The sequence below is a fragment of the Lepidochelys olivacea genome (genome assembly GCF_965140295.1).
Source record: "Lepidochelys olivacea isolate rLepOli2 genome assembly, chromosome: 2".
NCBI classification, from domain to species: Eukaryota; Metazoa; Chordata; order Testudines; family Cheloniidae; genus Lepidochelys; species Lepidochelys olivacea.
The window spans coordinates 91,855,075-91,873,932 of NC_140412.1; the positions used below are offsets into that span (position 1 = coordinate 91,855,075).

Genomic DNA, 18,858 nt, shown 5'->3' on the forward strand with positions numbered 1-18,858 from the left:
TACAGTAACTCCTCGCTTAACATTGTAATGGTCCCGAAAAACAGGACTTTAAGTGAAACGATGTTAAGCGAATCCAATTTCCCCATAAGAATTAATGTAAATTGGGGGAGGAGGGTGGAGGAGGTAGGTTCCAGGGAAATTTTCTTCACCAGACAAAAAAGACTATATTATATAGTACACAGAGAGAGAGAGAGAGAGAGACACAAAATAAGTTTTAAACAATTTAATACTGTACACAGCAATGATGATTGTGAAGCTTGGCTAGCTCAAATGAGCTGCTCTTCCTACAAACAGTGGACAAAGCAGGCAGCTGCCAAACACTGTTATAAGGGAGAACTTCACAACTTTAAACGAGCATGTTCTCTAATTGATCAGCAATGTAACAACAAAACATTAACCGGGACAACTAAGTGAGGAGTTACTGTATATGGAAAAAATTGCAATAGAGGATGCCCAAAGACAAAAAGTAAATCCTCCTCTCTCTCTCTCATTCCTCCCACACTGTGTCTTACTCTAAGTCAATCTAACAACTTTGTCACTGTAAGACTCTATTCATCCTGAAATGGGGTACACCAATTTTCCCTTTATTATTTAGTTTATTTGAAGTGTTCCCCCACCAACACATGGTTTATTTTGCATGCTACAATAAAAATGTATATTTTTTTTTCGAGGCAATTACTGAAGTATTTAACCCCACACAACAGTTAGACATAGAAATAAATGTTTCCTAAAAAGCAATATTCTCACAACCTCCCTTGTTTCCAGCATGCATGTCTTTCTCCACCACCTTCCCCATTGTATTTCCTCCCCTCTAATTTCCTTCACTGAAGGTTATCCTGGGAAATGCCATTACTTTTCTGAAGTGGTTGCTCAACACGGGACACCATCTTCTAATCCTCTTTTGACACCCAATTTTATCTTGCCCAAGAACAACTCCCACTGAGTTAGTTAGGTGTACCTGTGTACAGGCTGTAGAACAGACCCTCAGATCTGCTGCTTACAGTGTCAGCAAAATAGTTTAAATACCTCTCATTTGGAGATCAGTTCTATGGCATATTATTTAACTCTGAAGAAAAAGCTCAATTTTTAGTACTAATCTTGAGTTTGATATAATTTAAAACACATCTCATTGTATGTTCCGCATTTAGAAGGGAGAGGGACATTTTCTTTTTAGTCCATATAATTTGGTTGCTGATGACACAAGAGAGAGAGCTGCTTCTCCCTGCAGATATAAATTTTATTTTTAAGGGAATTTAGTTCTTATAACCAGCACTGATTGATAGCAATAGATACTGAATCCTTTTCTTAGCCACATACAATACAGTACAGGCTCTTCCCATATCCCATCTGCCAATTAGCTTTTCCCCAAATGTGGAGAACTCTCCAGAATACAGTCAAGAGACGAGATCATAGTTATTTATAAACTTTTGAGTCTTCAGCATTCATGAGGTTGTCAACAAATGTATAAAGCATTGCCAATTAGCAGAAGTCCAAACAGTCAGAGAACAATATTTTATCATGGTCAGCCTGGCCCAGTTTGTAAATGCCAATTTAAAAAAGACTTCATATTATGAGGGGAGGGGCAGAAAAGTTACAGGAGATAGCTCTTTTACCTACAGCTCTCTAAGGATCTACACTCTTGTATGCAAGCCACTCATTACCAACCTAGACTTCTTCTCAGAGACTATTACTGGTTTTCTTTTCTATTGCCATACTACCTTTTCATCAGAATGTATTGCTGGAACCAATTAAATGGTCATTCACTAAAACATGAAGTTTCAGTCACAAGAAAAGAAAATATTAATGGATCACTTGACCATCACAAAGGAGACCAGTGGTTCAATTTTCCTCGTCTTCCTCCTCCTAAAGAGACAGAAGATAATCTAGATGGAATCATTTCTCTTTTCAATGATGGAGCCTGACAATGAACTTTTCCAAAAATAAGAATTCCTTAACTGATGCAACCCGTAATCTAGAGAACGGACTACGTGTACTGTGTTAAACTGTGTGCAGAATCTGTGCAGAGAACTATTGCCTAATTGAGGTTAGAAAAACAACAAACTCAGGTAGATTGGAGATTGTAGATTGTAAGTAGATTGGACACCAGCGTTCAGATATGATATATTAACTATTCCATCTACACCAGCCCTCTACAAACTTTCAAGTGCTTGCACAAAGACAGAAGTAGACGGTTACTAGACTTTTTACATTTACAAGGAATAATCCTGGTGTATAAAACTCAGGAAAAGCTTATACTCATGTCAGTAGGAGTTTGCTCAAATAAAGACCTGAGTTGGGCCAAAAATTTTTCATAAGAAAACAACCTAAAATAAATGGCAAGACAGTGTATTCAGAAAAGTACAATGTTCTGATTTTAATGACTTTCAAAGAAATCTTATTTACACAATGAACAAAGTGCATTCACATATTCAATATCTTACAGCTCCCTGTAGAAAAAAAACCCACATTATATTAAAACTGCAGAAGTTTAATTTAGTTTTACACTTTAAGACACTGAACCATGACCATAACTGTAAAGCTATTCAGTGGGTCTCCAATTTCATGGTAAATGTACATGGCCGTTCCCTGTGAACAAATTGGTTGGGGGGGGCGAGGGGGGAGACTAAAATTAAATAGCAAGAGGGTGAAAAAAAGCGGATGCATTGCAGAAACGTCGAGTGTTTTCGTAAGCTGATTAGACCCTTGGCTAAGCATATAAAAATATGTTTCCCCACACATATAGATGTTAAAATGATTCACATTTGGGTAGATGCCACATATACAGACTTTCTAGATCAATATTATGGAACCTTAATTTGCATCACCTTAAATAAATTTAGAAATGGACCTTGCCACAGAATTTGGACTTGGATCCAAACCATTCCGAAGTTTGAGGGGGGTTCAGTTCTCGAGTTCCAGTGCAGGCCAATCTCTAATTGACATCTCCCTTAGCTGACAGCTCAGAAGCGATCATCTTTTACCTATAAAGTAATGACAGCTTAAGACGGATCTGAGTATTCTTATCCCTGTGTCAACCCTTGCTCTTCTGTTTACCATCACTAAAGATTTGTTTGAATATGCAGATGGTTCTTAAATCAAACTATTGAAGTGTTTTCCAGTCGTTTCACAATGCAAATAAAAATATTGTGCAATTTTATACCACAGCATACTTCAAAACTAAAATGGCATCCCTCCTGTTATCTGCTTGGCAATCTGTTCATCTGTGGTCTCCTCCTCCTCTTTTTCACGATCTTTGTTCCAATCTTTAAGGCCTTCTGGGAGTGAAGTATCTTCATCTAGACTGCCTGTGCCTTCAACAAATTCTTCGTAAGTAGATTTTTCTGCAAATGGTCTTGGGCCAAGTAGTTCAACCATATCACTTTTATCTAGTACCTCCTTCTCCAACAGTCGTAAAGCAACCTGAAAATAGCAACAAATGACATTACACAAACAGGTACAAGATGTATTTCTTTCTCACGTGAAAGAGGGAGAGCACTTAGAGAGGCAGTCTGTGCTTCAAAATTCTATGCTGGTACATTTTAGGAGGAGAGTTGGGATTCTCAACAAGGTTCACTTCATGCTGCAAGAGCTTCAATGTGCGTAAAAGTAGTTGAGAGTTTTGCACTTTTAAAACTCTGATTATCAGGTGCAGTGCCTTGAATACCACTGTTGCTCACGGATGGCTGATTCAGCATAATGCTGCTGCTGCTCGAGGGCTCTGGAGAATGTTACAGGGATTTAATAATGGATAGAAGGCCAGTTTCTTAGTTGCTCCTGTATCTTTGCCCCCCAGACTATTACAAGGTACAATGGGTCTAAGGTTGACTGTTATGTTCAGAGTATTGTCCAAGCTACAAAACAAAGCTATTACTGGCTAAGTTTCACTCTGCAGAATATAGCATGTACAGTATCAAGAGAAGAGTAGTATAAGACTGTAGGTTGCAGGCTTCTTGGGCAAGTGATGTCTTGTATAGCATTCAATGCTTAAGTAACGGAAGCGTAAGCTATGACAAGGACAACAGCAGAAGAATACTACATTTCTTTGGACTGTACTTAAAAGAATATTTCATCATAGAAAGATGAAACATTATGAAATAGGGAGGGAGAGACTGAGAAGAGGGATTAAATGTTAACAAGGAAAACAAGAAAGCTTACAATGGTTTAATAAACAGGAAATAGAGAAGTGTGATTGACAGACACTTGGCTCCTGTATTCTCATTGGCCATTACACTTCAGATAAAGTTTTGCCAAACTTTATAACTGTCCCTTTTGATGATGAGGCACTACTGCACATTCTGTCTTTCTTAGGGTGGTAGTCAGCTTTACCACTCTGACAGAAACCCATACAAGTTGTTGTCTTCTTGCAGATAAGTCTGTCAGATAATGCACATCCAAGAAAACGGTATTGTCCTTGAAAGATCAGTCTCTTTGGATCAGAGGTAAAGCTTATGGAGGAGGGGAACCTGAACTGAAGTGGGATCCCCAAGATGCACTATTACCAATCTGTAAGCAGAGGGTCCTGTTATCTAAAATGTAAAAACATTTCAGAGGGAGGAGAAAAAGAGGAAAGAATTTAACACATTCATCTCCCATAAGATTAAAGTGAAGTTTTACACCATACTCTTCCAGATACCTAGTGTCTCCAGAACCTTGATGTTTAATTTGACAGTTTTATTGTTTCCTCCCTTCACCAGCTGTAGGATTTGCAGAAGAGTAATTCTGTCTTTGACTTTGCAAGAAAACTTGCTAACAGAACAATCCTAAGTACAGCTATGAAGATACTGGAATAATAGTTCACAATATACTTCTTATAAATCTTGTGGCATATTGGCAAGTACTCAACTTATTACAAGACATTTAAATGCTTTATATTGTTGAAGAATGTATTGGTCCAATACTCAACATTGTTATGTGAATATTTATGCATATTAATCTATGTATTCAGCTCATTCTGACCATTTTAGCTAGTAAACTTGACATTGGTGATAAGAGATTTTATTATAAAGCCTACCTTCTCCACATCTGCCTTCTTCTCCATCAAGAGAGTTACTGTCCTTTCATATGCACTGTTAATAAGATTTCGTACTTCTTCATCAATCAGTCTTGCAGTTGCCTCGCTGTAAGGTTTCTCCAATACCATGTCCCCTTGACGAGGGAGATCAAAGGAAATCTGCCCTACTTTTTCATTCATGCCAAACTGAACAATCTGAAAGATGAACAGTGCAGTAAGTGGAAGACTTAGATTTTGAATTTATTAGTGTAATATTGGAAAATAGAGCATCAAGCAAAAGTAACCTATTTATAAGATGAATTAAAATATATATTTATGAGAATGAGAAAATAGTTTTTCTACAAAACACATAACACTAGTGTTAATTCCCTCTTTTGTAAATCACTAACAGATTCCTTCAAATAGGAGATTCATAGCTATTTATCTTTGACATATTTCAAAAAGATCTGTAAACAGCCAAGATGCATAATGCCATATAAATACTCACGATGCTTGAATGTTTCTGAGTTACATATGTATCATTGTATGCAGTGTTGTAGCCATGTCGGTCCCCAGATATTAGAGGGACAAGGTGAGTGAGGTGATATCTTTTATTGGACCAACTTCTGATGCTGACAGAAACAACCTTTCGAGCTACCCACAACTATTCTTCAGGTCTGTGTAGCTCGAAAGGTTGTTTCTCTCATCAACAGAAGTTGGTCCGATAAAAGTTATTACCTCACCCATGTCTCAAAGTATGGTAATTCTGTTCTTTTCAAAAGTTTTCCACAAAGTATTTAAAAATTTTAAACAGAACATAATGACAGTTAGTGTGTTGAGTCAAGAGTACATTTGAAATTCAGTTCAAGACACTCAGAAGGTAAAAGTATCACCATCCTGTAAATGTACCCTGGAATAGTAGGAAATATCTTCCTGACCCCATATACTGATTAACTAACTTCCGCACAGACCTCCGTGCGTATAACAAAATTTATTCCGCACATGGATGGAAAAAATTAGAGGGAACATTGCTAATGACCTCACTCAGTTGCATCTTTACATTAATAACACCACAAATCACCATTGAGAAGTCTTGTTTATGTTAAACACTGGAATATAGCCTTCTTTTCATCCTTAGATTTACAGCATGTGGTGCATTAAACATACGGTTTCCAGCTATTAACTACATACCCATGGATTCAATCTAGTTGAGCAATCTGGACTCTAAGCTATATAATTACAAGAATGTGTCCACAAAACCAAACTTGTAAACTAAAATATTAAAGCCATTTTCTAAGTGCAAAATTTCTTCACACATTTGAGTTTAGCCATGTCACACACACACACATTCCTGCAGAGCAATCAGCTTTGATTTGATCTCTATGCCATTAAACCATGTGTATGATGCAATGATCACAACCCAGCCATGGATTATTGCTAAGACAAAGTGCCAATATCATGCAACAAATGCATACTGCATGACAATATAACCTTGCTCAATAAAATATGGTCTAAATTCTGCAACTCAAAAACCTAGCCAGCCAGCCAGCCAAAGTGTGCTCTTCTTCAAAGTTATTTTGTATTAAAAACAGTTTAGTGGGAAACAGACAATAAAATTTCCTACTTGAAGTACAAACCTGAGCATATGCACTCTGAGTCACCTTCTTCAAGTCATCTTGGGCTCCTGTTGTAATTCTTCCAAAGAAGATTTGTTCTGACACACGTCCTCCCAGTGTCATGCACATTCTGTCAAGTAACTGCTCTTTGGTGTAAAGGTATTGTTCTCTGGGTAAATACTGGGCATAACCCAATCCTTTGCCACGTGGGATAATAGATACCTTGGTTCAAGAAAAAAAGAAAGCTAGTTACCTTTTCCATAAATGGTGTTCAAGACGCGTTGCTCGCGTCCATTCCATATTAGTTGTGTGTGTTCACCACATGCACCGGTGCCATAAGTTTTTCCCTTTGCAGTATCGGTAGGGGACCGGCTCTGGCGTCCTCTGGAGTGGCACCCCCACGGCACTGGAAAAGGGGTGCCACCAGCTCTCCCCACCCTCAGTTCCTTCTTTCTGGAAACTCCAACAGTGGGGAAGGAGGGCGGGCTGTGGAATGGACACAAGCAACACAGCTTGTAGAACAGGTAACTGTCTTTTCCTCTTCGAGTGCTTGCTCATGTCCATTCCATATTAGGTGACTCCAAAGCAGTACCATTGGAGGCGGGCAGGAGTTCACGGATGTGTAGATTGCAACACATCTCTGCCGAATTCAGCATCACAGAAGCATAGAATATCAGGGTTGGAAGGGACCTCAGGAGGTCATCTAGTCCAACCCCCTGCTCAAAGCAGGGCCAATCCCCAACTAAAGCATCCCAGCCAGGGCTTTGTCAAGCCTGTCCTTAAAAACCTCTAAGAAAAGAGATTCTACCACCTCCCTAGGCAACGCATTCTAGTGCTTCACCACCCTCCTAGTGAAAAAGTTTTTCCCAATATCCAACCTAAACCTCCCCTACTGCAACTTGAGACCATTACTCCTCGTTCTGTCATCTAGACAGAGAACAGTCTAGATCCATCCTTTTTGTACCCCCTTTCAGGTAGTTGAAAGCAGCTATCAAATCCCCCCTCAATCTTCTCTTCTGCAGACTAAATAATCCCAGTTCCCTCACCCTCTCCTCATAAGTTATGTGCTCCAGCCCCCTAATCATTTTTGTTGCCCTCCGCTGGACTCTTTCCAATTTTTCCACATCCCTCTTGAAGTGTCCAAAACTAGACACAGCACTCCAGATGAGGCCTCACCAATGCTAAACAGAGGGGAATGATCACGTCCCTCGATCTGCTGGCAATGCTCCTACTTATACAGCCCAAAATGCCGTTAACAGTGTGCCGTTGTTGCCAAGAAGACTGACTCATATCCAACTTCTCGTCCACTGTAACCCCTAGGTCCTTTTCTGCAGAACTGCTGCCTAGCTACTCGGTCCTTAGTCTGCAGCAGTGCATGGAATTCTTCCATCCTAAGTGAAGGACTCTTCACTTGTCCTTGTTGAACTTCATCACATTTCTTTTGGCCCAATCCTCTAATTTGTTTAACTTGCTAAGGGTGCAATCCACGCCATCCTCCACAACGTTAATGAAGATATTGAGCAAAACCAAGTCTTCCCTGGCCTGCTGAGCGATGGCATAATTAGCAGTAAATGCGTGGACAGAAGACCATGTTGCGGCTCTACAGATGTCCTGGATAGGGATGTGCGCCAGGAAGGCCACCAAAGATGTCTGTGCTCTCACTGGGTGGGGTCTGATAATTGTTGGCAGCAGAACCCCCGCCAGGTCGTAACAGGTCCTTATGCATGAGGTGATCCAATTGGAAATCCTCTACAAGGACACCAGAAGGCCCTTCATCCTGTCTGCTGTAGCAATGAAGAGTTGGGTTGATTTACGGAAAGGCTTGGTACGCTTTAAGTAAAATGTCAAGGCCCTCAGACGTCTTCACGCCCTGGATATCCACTCCTCACTGGTCTTGTGCAGTTTGGGACAGAACACCTGAAGGAAGATGTCCTGGTTCATATGAAAGGTGGAGACCACCTTCAGCAGGAAGGAAGGGTGGGGCCGCAAATGAACCTTATCTTTGTAGAAGACCGTGTATGAAGGCTCTGAGGTCAAGACTAACATCATGGAAGGTCACTGACAGGTGGGAAAAGGAGCAGGAACCCAGAGGCTCAAAGGGCAGGACAGTGAGCCTAGAGAGGACCAAGTTAAGATCCTACTGTGGAATGGGAGCCTGTACCTGCAGGAAGAGTCTCTCAAGCCCTCTCAGGAATCTGACCATCATGTTATGGGAAAACACTGTCCTTGGATCGGTGGGTGAAAAGCAGAGATGGCCGCAAGATGCACTCTAATGGAAGAGTGTGGCAGGCCCTAGTTTCTCAAATGGAGCAGGTAGTCTAGGACAGCCTGTATATAGGAACATGAGGGAGAGGTGCCCCGTTCGGATGCCCAGCGGGAAAACCTCATCCGCTTGGCCAGGTAAGTCAGCCTAGTTGAGGGCTTCCTACTTTCCAGGAGGACCTGTTGGACCCCTTCCAAACAGGTCCGCTCCTCTGGGTTCAGCCACGCAGCATCCACGCCAAGGTGGAGGGACCCGAGGTTGGGGTGTAATAGCCAACCATGGTCCTGTGACAGCAAGTTTGGTCCGTTGGGCAGGACTCCTAGAGGGGCTGCAGTCCGGTTCATGAGCATGCCAAACCAGTGCTGGCAAGGCCACGCCAATCACGATAACCTGCACCACGTCTCAATCTTTGCCAGGGTCCTGTCGATGAGCAGAATCGGAGGGAACACGTACATCAGGCTCTCTGACCACGATAGGAGGAAGGCATCGGAGAGGGAGCCCTTGCTTAGACCTTGCCGAGAACAAAACCGGTGACATTTCCTGATCTGGTAGCGAACAAATTCACTTGGGGAGTTCCTCACCTTTGGAAGATCATGCAGGTTACCTCTGGATGGAGTGACCACTAGTGGCAAGAGGAAAAGCGCCTGCTGAGCTGGTCTGCCAGCATATTCCTGACGCTGGAAGGTGACAAGCTTCCAGGTGGATTTTGTGGCTGATGCAGAAGACCCAGAGACAGAGTGCCTCCTGACAGAGCTGACGATTGCGCTCCCCCTTGCCTATTGACGTAGAACATTGAGGCTGTGTTGCCTGTCAGGACTTGTATCACCTTGCCCAACAGGTGGGGCAGGAAGACTACATGCCAGCCGGACTGCTTGGAGCTCTTTGACATTTATGTGCAATTGTGCCTCCTGCGGGGACCACAACCTGAATCTGGAGGACACTGAGATGTGCACCCCAGCCAAGGTCTGAGGCGTCCGACATCAACTCGATGGAGTGAGGAGGGATTGTCGAATGGAAGCCCCTCCAGGACTGTCGGTCCACCATCGCAGCGAGGTAAGTATCACCTGGGGAATGGTAATGATCTTCTCCAGGGGGTCTCGGGACTGGGAATAGACTGTCCCCAGCCATTGTTGCAAGCTGCATCCGGAGCCTGGCATGGTGGACCACTTAAGTGTATGCTGCCTTGTGGCCCAGCAGGCACAGACTGCTGTAGTCAGTGGGAATGTGGAGATTCCGTGATGAAGTTCGTCAACGTCTGGAACCTTTTCTGCAGCAGGAACGCTCTGGCGCAAGTCGAGTCGAGGACCACTCCAATTAACTCTATCCTCTGCATTGGCACGAACGTTGACTTTTTGTCATTTACCAGTAGGCCCAGAGAGCGGCATTTGGCTTGAAGTACCACAACATCCCTTTGGACTGGAGACCTGGAGCTGCCCTTGATGAGCCAGTTGTCGAGGTACGGGTAGATCTAGATACCCCGGCGACTGAGGTAAGCCACTACCACAGATATGCACTTGGTAAACACCCTCGGTGCTGTCACCAGGCCAAACAGGAGGACTGCAAATTGGTAGTGGTGGGGCCCATCGTAAACTGGAGGAAGTGTCTGTGTTCTTGAGAGATTGCTACATGGAAACAAGCATCCTTCAAGTCAAGGGCAGCACACCAGTCTCCCGGATACAGGAAGCGGATAATAGAAGCCAGAGAGACCATGTGGAACTTCAGCTTCCTTAGGTACTTGTTGAAGTCTCGCAGGTCCAAGATGGGCTGTAGACCACCCTTGGCCTTTGGGTTTAAAAAGTACTGGGAATAGAACCCCTTGTTCCTGTACTCGAGAGGAACTTCTTCCACCACACCCAGCTGTAGCAACCCCTTTACCCCCTGTGCTAGGAGACTCTCGTGAGAGGGGTCCCTGAAGAGGGACAGGGAAGATGGGTGGGAAGGGGTGGTAGAAAGGAACTGGTGGGTATAACCCTTTTCCACAGTGCTGAGGACCGAGCAGTCTGAAGTTATAGCAGTCCAAGCAGAGAGGAAAAGGGAAAGATGGTTGGAGAATATTGGGAAAGATGGATCCAGGGAACAGTCTGGTAGGTCACCCTCCACCGAGCCTGCCTCCCTAGTTCTGAGGCATGACGGCTTTGGGTGGGCGAGCAATGGTGGGATGTCCCCTTGATAGGCAACAGAGCCGCTGAGGCAGGGACACACGCATAGGTCCCAATGCGGGTTTTCCCCGAGACCGGGGTACCGCTGCAGCCGGTGTGGGTGGCACCAGGAATGTCCGGCTTTCCTGAGCTGCTTGAAGGGCTTTGGGTGTCAACGGCACCAGAAACTGGCTGGGGCCTGCACCGCTATCCGGAGTCGCAAGTAAAGTATGGGATGGGCTGCACTGCTTTACCTGAGCTGGGGACTGAGTTCCCAACGGGGGTGTTGAGCTGCCCGGCATAGGTTGTGGCTCACGCCCAACCCTCTCCTTTCCCTTAAAGGAGGTAGGAGATCTCCTCCTCAGTTTTTTTTTTGGCTTCTTGACCGCAGCTGTGGAGGAGGACCTGTGCCGTCTCATGGATAGTGCCGGCAGAGCAATGCACACGGAAGCTGCGGTGCTTGGTGTGGAGTCGGACCGCTGTTCCAGTGCCAGAGCGAGTGCCGACTCCATTAGGAGCACTTTCAGATGGATATCGTGCTCCTTCTTTGTCCTAGGCTTAAGGGACTTGCAGATATGGCACTTGTCACTTATGTGCCCTTCGCCTAAGCACCTCAGGCAACTGGTACATGGATCACTGATGGGCATAGGCTGTTTGCAACAATCGCAGGGCTTAAAGCCTGGGGACCGGGGCATGCCCCATTTCCCGGCTGAGTCCCGTTTGGAACTAAAAGAGTTGAGAACTACTACTAAAAGTAACTAAGCCCTGGTCTACACTGGATGGGAGGGGAATCAATCTAAGTTACGCAACTTCAGCTACGTGAATAACATAGCTGAAGTCGACGTACTTAGATCAACTTATCGTGGTGTCTTCACAGCGATGAGTCGACTGCTGCTGCTCCCGCTTCGACTCTGCCTGCGCCTCTCGTGGTGCTGGAGTACAGAAGTCAACAGGAGAGGGCTCAGGGGGTCAATTTATCGCGTCTAGACTAGACGCAATAAATCGATCCCCGCTGGATCTATCGCTGCCTGCCAATCCGGTGGGTAATGAAGACATACCCTAAGAAACTACTAACTATATACAACTATATTACAGATTTTCAAAGTTCGCAAGAACAGAGAATGAAACAACGCTAGCTGAAGCAGCAGATGTTCCAGCACCGTCACTGGTGACAAGAAGGAACTGAGGGTGTAGGGAGCCGGCAGCGCCCCTTATACCGTGCTGTGTGGGCACCAGAGCCGGTCCCCTATGGATACTGCTAAGGGAAAAGCTTCCGGCACCAGTCCATGTGGCGAGCACACACCCCTAATATGGAATGGACATGAGCAAGCACTCTAAGAACATCACACCCTTCAGATTTAATGGTAAGCTTAGAATTTGTGACAGGATAGGACTTTAGACATACCCTTCAAACTATGAAATAGGCTTAGGATGTGGATGATCCTAACCAGCGATATCAACAGCTAAGGGAAGTACCTGGAAAATATATTATTATTATACCTGGATACAGCTATTACAACGTGTCCTAATATTTTATTCAGACAAAGAAGATTCAAAGATACTTAAATCAAGTAAATATGATTTGGTGATAGTAAGGAACTTTAAGCCCTTTTAGTATTAAGTGTCCTGTGACAGGGTGTACAGAACTCTTGACATCCTTTTTCCATTTATTGTCAAGGAGGGTGTCCATGTTTAATAGCCTTCTGCATAAGTTGTAGGAGTTTGGGACGCCTGCAGTTGGAGACGAATGGATAATTTTAAAAACAGAAAATAACTAGTAGCACAATTACTTGATACCCAGATAGTTAAAACTGGAATCAGGAGATTGTATTCAGCCATCTGCTTGTCAAGCTTTGTGCATCTGAGTTTAAACTCAGATAATTAGAACAAACCCTGGATCAATGTTTTTAAAGCTGGATGCCCCCAGAGGATACCTATTCAATTGAATTTAACCTACACTATCGCTCTATGTAAACCAAACTATGGACTGGAGACATTAGAAATCCTAAAAGAAATTTAGAGTTCTGATACAGATCTAGTTCTTTATTCCCAAACTGTGAAATATCTCTATTTTACCTTTTAAAAATTAATATAAGCTTAAATACTTAACTCCTGAATTCTGATCCAAAAGAAAGAAAAATATGCTAGGTAGATTATACTGATGAAATGGCATAGTAACAAACAGTAAAAATATCAAAGCAGATAGGCACTGCAGAGGTGAGGTTTTCATTTTAGGGTCTCAAAGCCACACCTCCTGACCTCAGCTCCGTGATCTTTACCCTCTAGATCATCCCATGACAATGGCATATAATATTTTAAAAGCTCAATACCAAGGGCATTACTGCCTACCAGAGGTCATTTTTTCAAATCCTTTTCTCCTGCAAATTAAGACTCCAGCCTGTACACATTAAAATGTTTTTCCCACATATGCAGCAGCTTCAGCTACCCTGGACTGTGGCTTCAGTAGTCTATTCAAAGCAGAACTCTAGTAGCAGCCATCTTGAAACATAACACTTATCTAGATTGGCCTATTTATAATTGTACAATATTTTTTATGAGAAAAGATTTAATTTCCAGTGCTGTTAATCTAGCACTTTTCATCAAATCTAAAACTGATACTTGGGATGCAATCTAGTCTGTACACAAAAAGCTGGCAGGTTTTGGATTACATTAACAAGAAGGTTAGAAGAGGTGAGAGAATGATCAACAGAATGGAAGGAATGGATGGGCATAATGTAGTCATTACTGAGAATGCTAGAAGTAATAAAGATTTAGGATAATTTTTCAGCAAATCCAAAAAGGGCTCATTACCAATTATAATGTAGAAATGTTTTATCAATTCCTAAATTGTATTCTGAACTCATAAGGTACCTAGCTCAGTGGTTCTCAACCTCTTACATACTGAAACTCCTTCGCTCAGGTTGTCAAAGCAGAGCTCGGACCCTCCCCTCTCATTTAGTAATATGAGGACAGTGTGGTTGCAACCCCATTATACCTGGTCACAACCCCTCCACCAGGCTGAGAACCGGCAGTCTGACCCCTTCTCAGTGTTCCTCAAACCTAGAGGAAACCTCTCTAGGCATTGGATTGGAAATTAAATCTGAATTCCACACTGTCTTTGGCCTCTCTGCTAATACTGCCAACAAAGTTGCCAATTAGTGTGAACTGTTGTGGTGGTTTTTGTACTTGAACAACTTCACTGAGACTCATAAGTTCATTTCTCATAAACTGCTGAATAGCTATCATATGGTTACAAGTTCTGGTCACTATTGAATTGACCCAGATTTGAATCTGATCTAACCAAGGCAGGCCCTAAATCTCACAAACTATCTAGTTTCTAATCTTTTGTATTCTTTTGAAACAAAACCAGGAGGATGCTGGATTCATAAAGGACATTGGGAAATTCCAGTAGACAAGACAATTCTTAGTACTGTAGCATAGTAATATGGCATCAAGCTACTCAACAGAACATATTTATTTTGAGCCAGATAGGAGTCCCTTTCACTTTCCAAGAAGGCCCTTAATAGACGACCCCATAAAAACTTATCAGAAATAGTTAAGAAAAAGCTAGCTGCAAAGGAGAACCAAGAAAGTAGCATCTTAGAACTCACATGGTCTTCCATGAAACTATGTTTTAATACCTGACAGGACAGCAACAAATACCATGTTTTTGTATTTTCTTCCCAAAACGAGGAATAAGAAAAAGTGAATTAGTAACCTTATACTTCTAATTTAGTGTCCCTTTTTCTAAGCAAGGGATTTTTTTTTTCCTTTTTCTATTTTACCTTTAAGAGTGGGTCAGCATGTTCCAGAAACCATCCTGCTATTGCATGGCCTGCCTCATGATACGCTACTGTCTTTTTCTCCTCGGGTTGCAGTACCTGCGTTTTCTTTTCCAAACCTTTACAAAGAACACATTAACTTACCAAAAGTTTCAGACACACCCTCTTCCACCAAAAACACTTTACATTCCATTTCCTATTGGCATCTCTTATGTATTGATAACATGCCTGTAACAACCATGTATGGAATATATTGTTAAGTCAAGAGACCCGAAAAAGAGATGCAAGACTTTAAATTCCGTATTCACCTTGAAGATAAAGAAATTAGTATTTTGCATGTTGTACTTTTATCAAAAAGGCTTCCTAATTTGGACATAATACTTCTTCAGTATATGCACTATACTAAAACTTCCCTCTTTAAATCAAACACAATACCACTTTATTTTGAATGGCATCTTTCAAACTAAGTGGATCTCAAAATGCTTTTAAGTGATAAAGAGTTAGCTGTTCTTCCCCTCAGCTTAAGCAAATGAGAAAAGAAGTTTCCTGATGAGATTTGTAATGGAATGGAGAATTAGTGAGGCAGAGGAACATTTTAATATGTGATGCCAATTTTTAAAATCTTAAGATACAACATTAACCAGTTAGTGCAAAACTAAGACTTATTTTTCAAAATATCTGAAATAGATCTAAACTACAGCATTTAAATAGAAACCTTCTGCTACACTTTTCCCTTGTTGACCAATGATCCATTCTATTCTCTCACCTCCTATTACTCGTTCAATCGCTTGCTCAAAGTGCTTTTGGTTTATGGCATCTGAAAGGTGTCTTGCAGCGATCAAAGCAGCTTCATTACAAACATTAGCTATGTCAGCACCTAAAAACCAAGGCAGAGGATACTCATCAAGTGTCATTTCCAATTACTGATTTCTCTTAGCACTAACAGGATGACAACAGTCTGGTGCTTGGCTAAGTGACGGAAGCATCCCAATAAAACAAATGTCACAACAAAGCCTGAGAGAATGGTTGTAATTGTTACAGAAAAATCTGTTTGTAATAGTGACTCAAATTAAGTAATGTTAAAGAACTAGAGCTCCACTTAATATATTATGCTGTATAAATACATTCAGTAAGATTAATGGGCCTAATTCTTTAAATCAATTATTAAAAGGAATGTATTGTTTGTGAAGTACTCAACTAGTTAAGTCCTACAACCTAAAGTCTGCTATCTAGCCATAGACCAGGTACAGAAAGGGTAGCAACAGTGAAGGCTTCCCCCATATGGACCCAGTGCATCTCAAACCTTGCTTTGGAATGATTTCTGGTAAGAACAAAACAGCAGCTCTGGCTTCAAGCCATTGAATCATTGGTATGTCTACAAAGACTCCATAGAATGACACCAACTGAGGACAACTATGGTGGTGGTACAGTGTTGTACACAAATACAGCAACATAGAGACAGACAAAGTTTTATATAGACCACCACTGTAGATGGCAACAACCTTTGGTCAATACAGACCTGGGCTGGATGAGAACAGAGATTAAAATTTCCATAACCCATTATTGGGAAGCATGTCTCACTATCTGAGAAAAAGTCATGACAACATTTGATTATAACAGCTTTCTGCTGGGGTAGAAAATAAAAATGCATTATAAAACACATTACAAAATAAAAAACATGGGTTTTTTCCCCAGTAACATTTAGAGTCAGAAAAGGAACATCAAAAGTAATGTATTTAAAAAAATAAATAAAAATAAATCAGTTTCAGTAGTAGTGAGAATGAGGTGCCTTTTGGTGAAGGGAGGAGGGAACTGCCATTTGGATCTGTCACAATGATGGAACAGAGGAAGAATTTCATACTGTACCTAAAAATTATTAGCCATTCAGAAAAGTAAAGATGTAGGAGGTTGGGGAAGGAAAGAAAACAGTATCTGCAGTCCCAATAGCTGGTACAGCTGATATAATGAGTATATTTAGAGCAAGTACAGCTTTAGAATTCACTTACCTGAAAACCCGGGAGTTAGTGATGCAAGTTTTCTTGCCAGGTTATCTTTATCTATGATGCTTTCTAGTTTCAGAGGCCTGAGGTGAACTTTGAAAATAGATGCTCTTCCCTTTATATCTGGAGGTCCTTTAAGGGTTTAAAAAGAAAGATTTTTACTTAATACATAATAAACATATGTCTTCCTATTAAAAAAGCAAACACTTAGGCATGGGAATAGTTCTGATGATTTGTGGGAATACTTATGTGCCCAAGTGATTGTAGGAACACACTCATATAGGCTAAGATGTAGATAATCTTACCAATGTAGATCTGTCTATCAAAGCGCCCTGGCCTCATTAGTGCAGGATCTAAGATATCTGGTCTATTGGTGCCTGCCAAAATGACTACATTTGTGGTAGTGTTAAATCCTGTCCAAAAAAATAAAGAACAATGAAGTGGGTAAACAATATTTAATACCATTGATTAACAAATAAAAAAAGATCTGATGCAGCAGAAAGTAGTTTAGACTGTCCACTTTACAGAATTACTGCATCTCTGTGAGCCAAAAAGACTCAGTGCATTAGAAAGAAGCACTTTTTAAAACTAACCACTATACCAGCGGTTCTCAAACTGGGTTCCACAGACTCTTGGGGGGGCCAAGAGGGTACTCCAGGGGATCCGCAAATCATGACCAGGGCCACCGGCCCCACTGATCAACTCCTCCCCCTCCCTCCCAGCACCTCCTGCATGCCACGGAACAGCTGTTCCACAGGGTGCAGGAGGCGCTGGGAAGGAGGGGGAGGAGCAGGGACAGGGCGCACTTGGGGGAGGGGGCAGAAAGAGGCAGGGAAGAGGAAGCGCAGGGATGGAGCGGGGGCAGGAAGAGGGGGGACAGGGTGTGGCCTTGGGAGAAGGGCTGGAATGGGGGCAGGGCCTGGGGCTGAGCAAGGGTTGATCACCCCCTGGGGAAAATCAGAAGCTGGCTTGAGGGTCTGCAAAAAAATTTAAATCAAAGTGGGGGTTCTCAGGTTGCTAAAGTTTGAGAACCACTTCACTATACAGTAATCCACTCAAGCTCTAAGGTAGTGATACTGCACTTAATGACTTAGAAACTCATCAGGATACATGGTGGAAAATGTCTGGATTTTCACAAACTTGTAAAAAAAAAGGGGGGGGAGGGGTTTGGGCAAGTCACTGTATTAAGATATAGTTTATCCTACATATTTGATAGTGAATATAGTGCTAATGAAATTGTGGGTTTAGTAACATTAGCTAGAGATGGACTAGTCTTGAGCAAAGACTTTTCCACACAAATCTGCCAAGGAAACACCTCAAGTGCAGAATCTCTGCTCTTCTGTTTCCTGAACACTTTTAAGTTAAGACCTCAATGTGTGCCAAACCGAGTGCTCTTTCTTTAATTTAAATAAATGGGGAAAAGCACGTAATTATATTCATTTTACTTATAATTAACCAGGATCTTAGCTAAGATTTATAGATGTAAACAGCTAATGCATTTTTTCATTTTCTCTTTCTTCTGCACCCACATCTATAAAAAATTTATAATTTTGTCCATGAACAATATTATCTCATTCCATTACAAAATAATCAAGATACAGCCATGTCTTACTCTTAGAACCCACTATTAGAAACTAAGTAGTTACCATCCATTTCTACTAGAAGTTGGTTGAGTGTGTTTTCTTGTTCACTTTGCCCTCCAAAGTTTCCCCGTCCTCTCTTCCTTCCTACTGCATCTATTTCGTCAATGAAGAGAATGCAGGGGGCGTTTTTACGGGCCAGAGCAAATAAATCGCGGACCTTAAAAAGAGAAGGCAATACCTCAGTTATTTTCAATCATCTAGTCACAAACAGACCCGAGATCAGTATCACATCATTGGCTTTTAAGATTCCAGCTAATCTCACTGTTAAATGTTCAAAACAAGAGCCTCTAGCCCAAATGGCAAGGAATGGAAGTCTACAATGAAACCACAATACTGCAAGACTCAAAGGCAGTAATGCAAGAGCAAACTTGTCTTTTCATACATGCTTAGGTTGTAGAGATTGTTTTAGGAAAACGTACCAAACCA

At 42.0% G+C, this 18,858-nt stretch overlaps 1 protein-coding gene across 1 annotated transcript in view; it reads right to left on the minus strand.

The window, feature by feature from the left end:
- Positions 1–2,391: 2,391 nt before the first annotated feature.
- Positions 2,392–18,858, minus strand: part of AFG3L2 (AFG3 like matrix AAA peptidase subunit 2) — a 50,761-nt gene continuing 34,294 nt past the window's right edge. The window contains exons 10-17 of the mRNA XM_084619691.1: positions 18,436–18,589; positions 17,095–17,202; positions 16,796–16,921; positions 15,556–15,666; positions 14,793–14,908; positions 6,628–6,828; positions 5,012–5,206; positions 2,392–3,420 (exon numbers count right to left, since the gene is read on the minus strand). Of these exons, the coding sequence (XP_084475817.1) occupies positions 3,178–3,420; positions 5,012–5,206; positions 6,628–6,828; positions 14,793–14,908; positions 15,556–15,666; positions 16,796–16,921; positions 17,095–17,202; positions 18,436–18,589 (1,254 nt within the window). The 3' untranslated portion in view covers positions 2,392–3,177. The remainder of the gene's footprint in view (positions 3,421–5,011; positions 5,207–6,627; positions 6,829–14,792; positions 14,909–15,555; positions 15,667–16,795; positions 16,922–17,094; positions 17,203–18,435; positions 18,590–18,858) is intronic.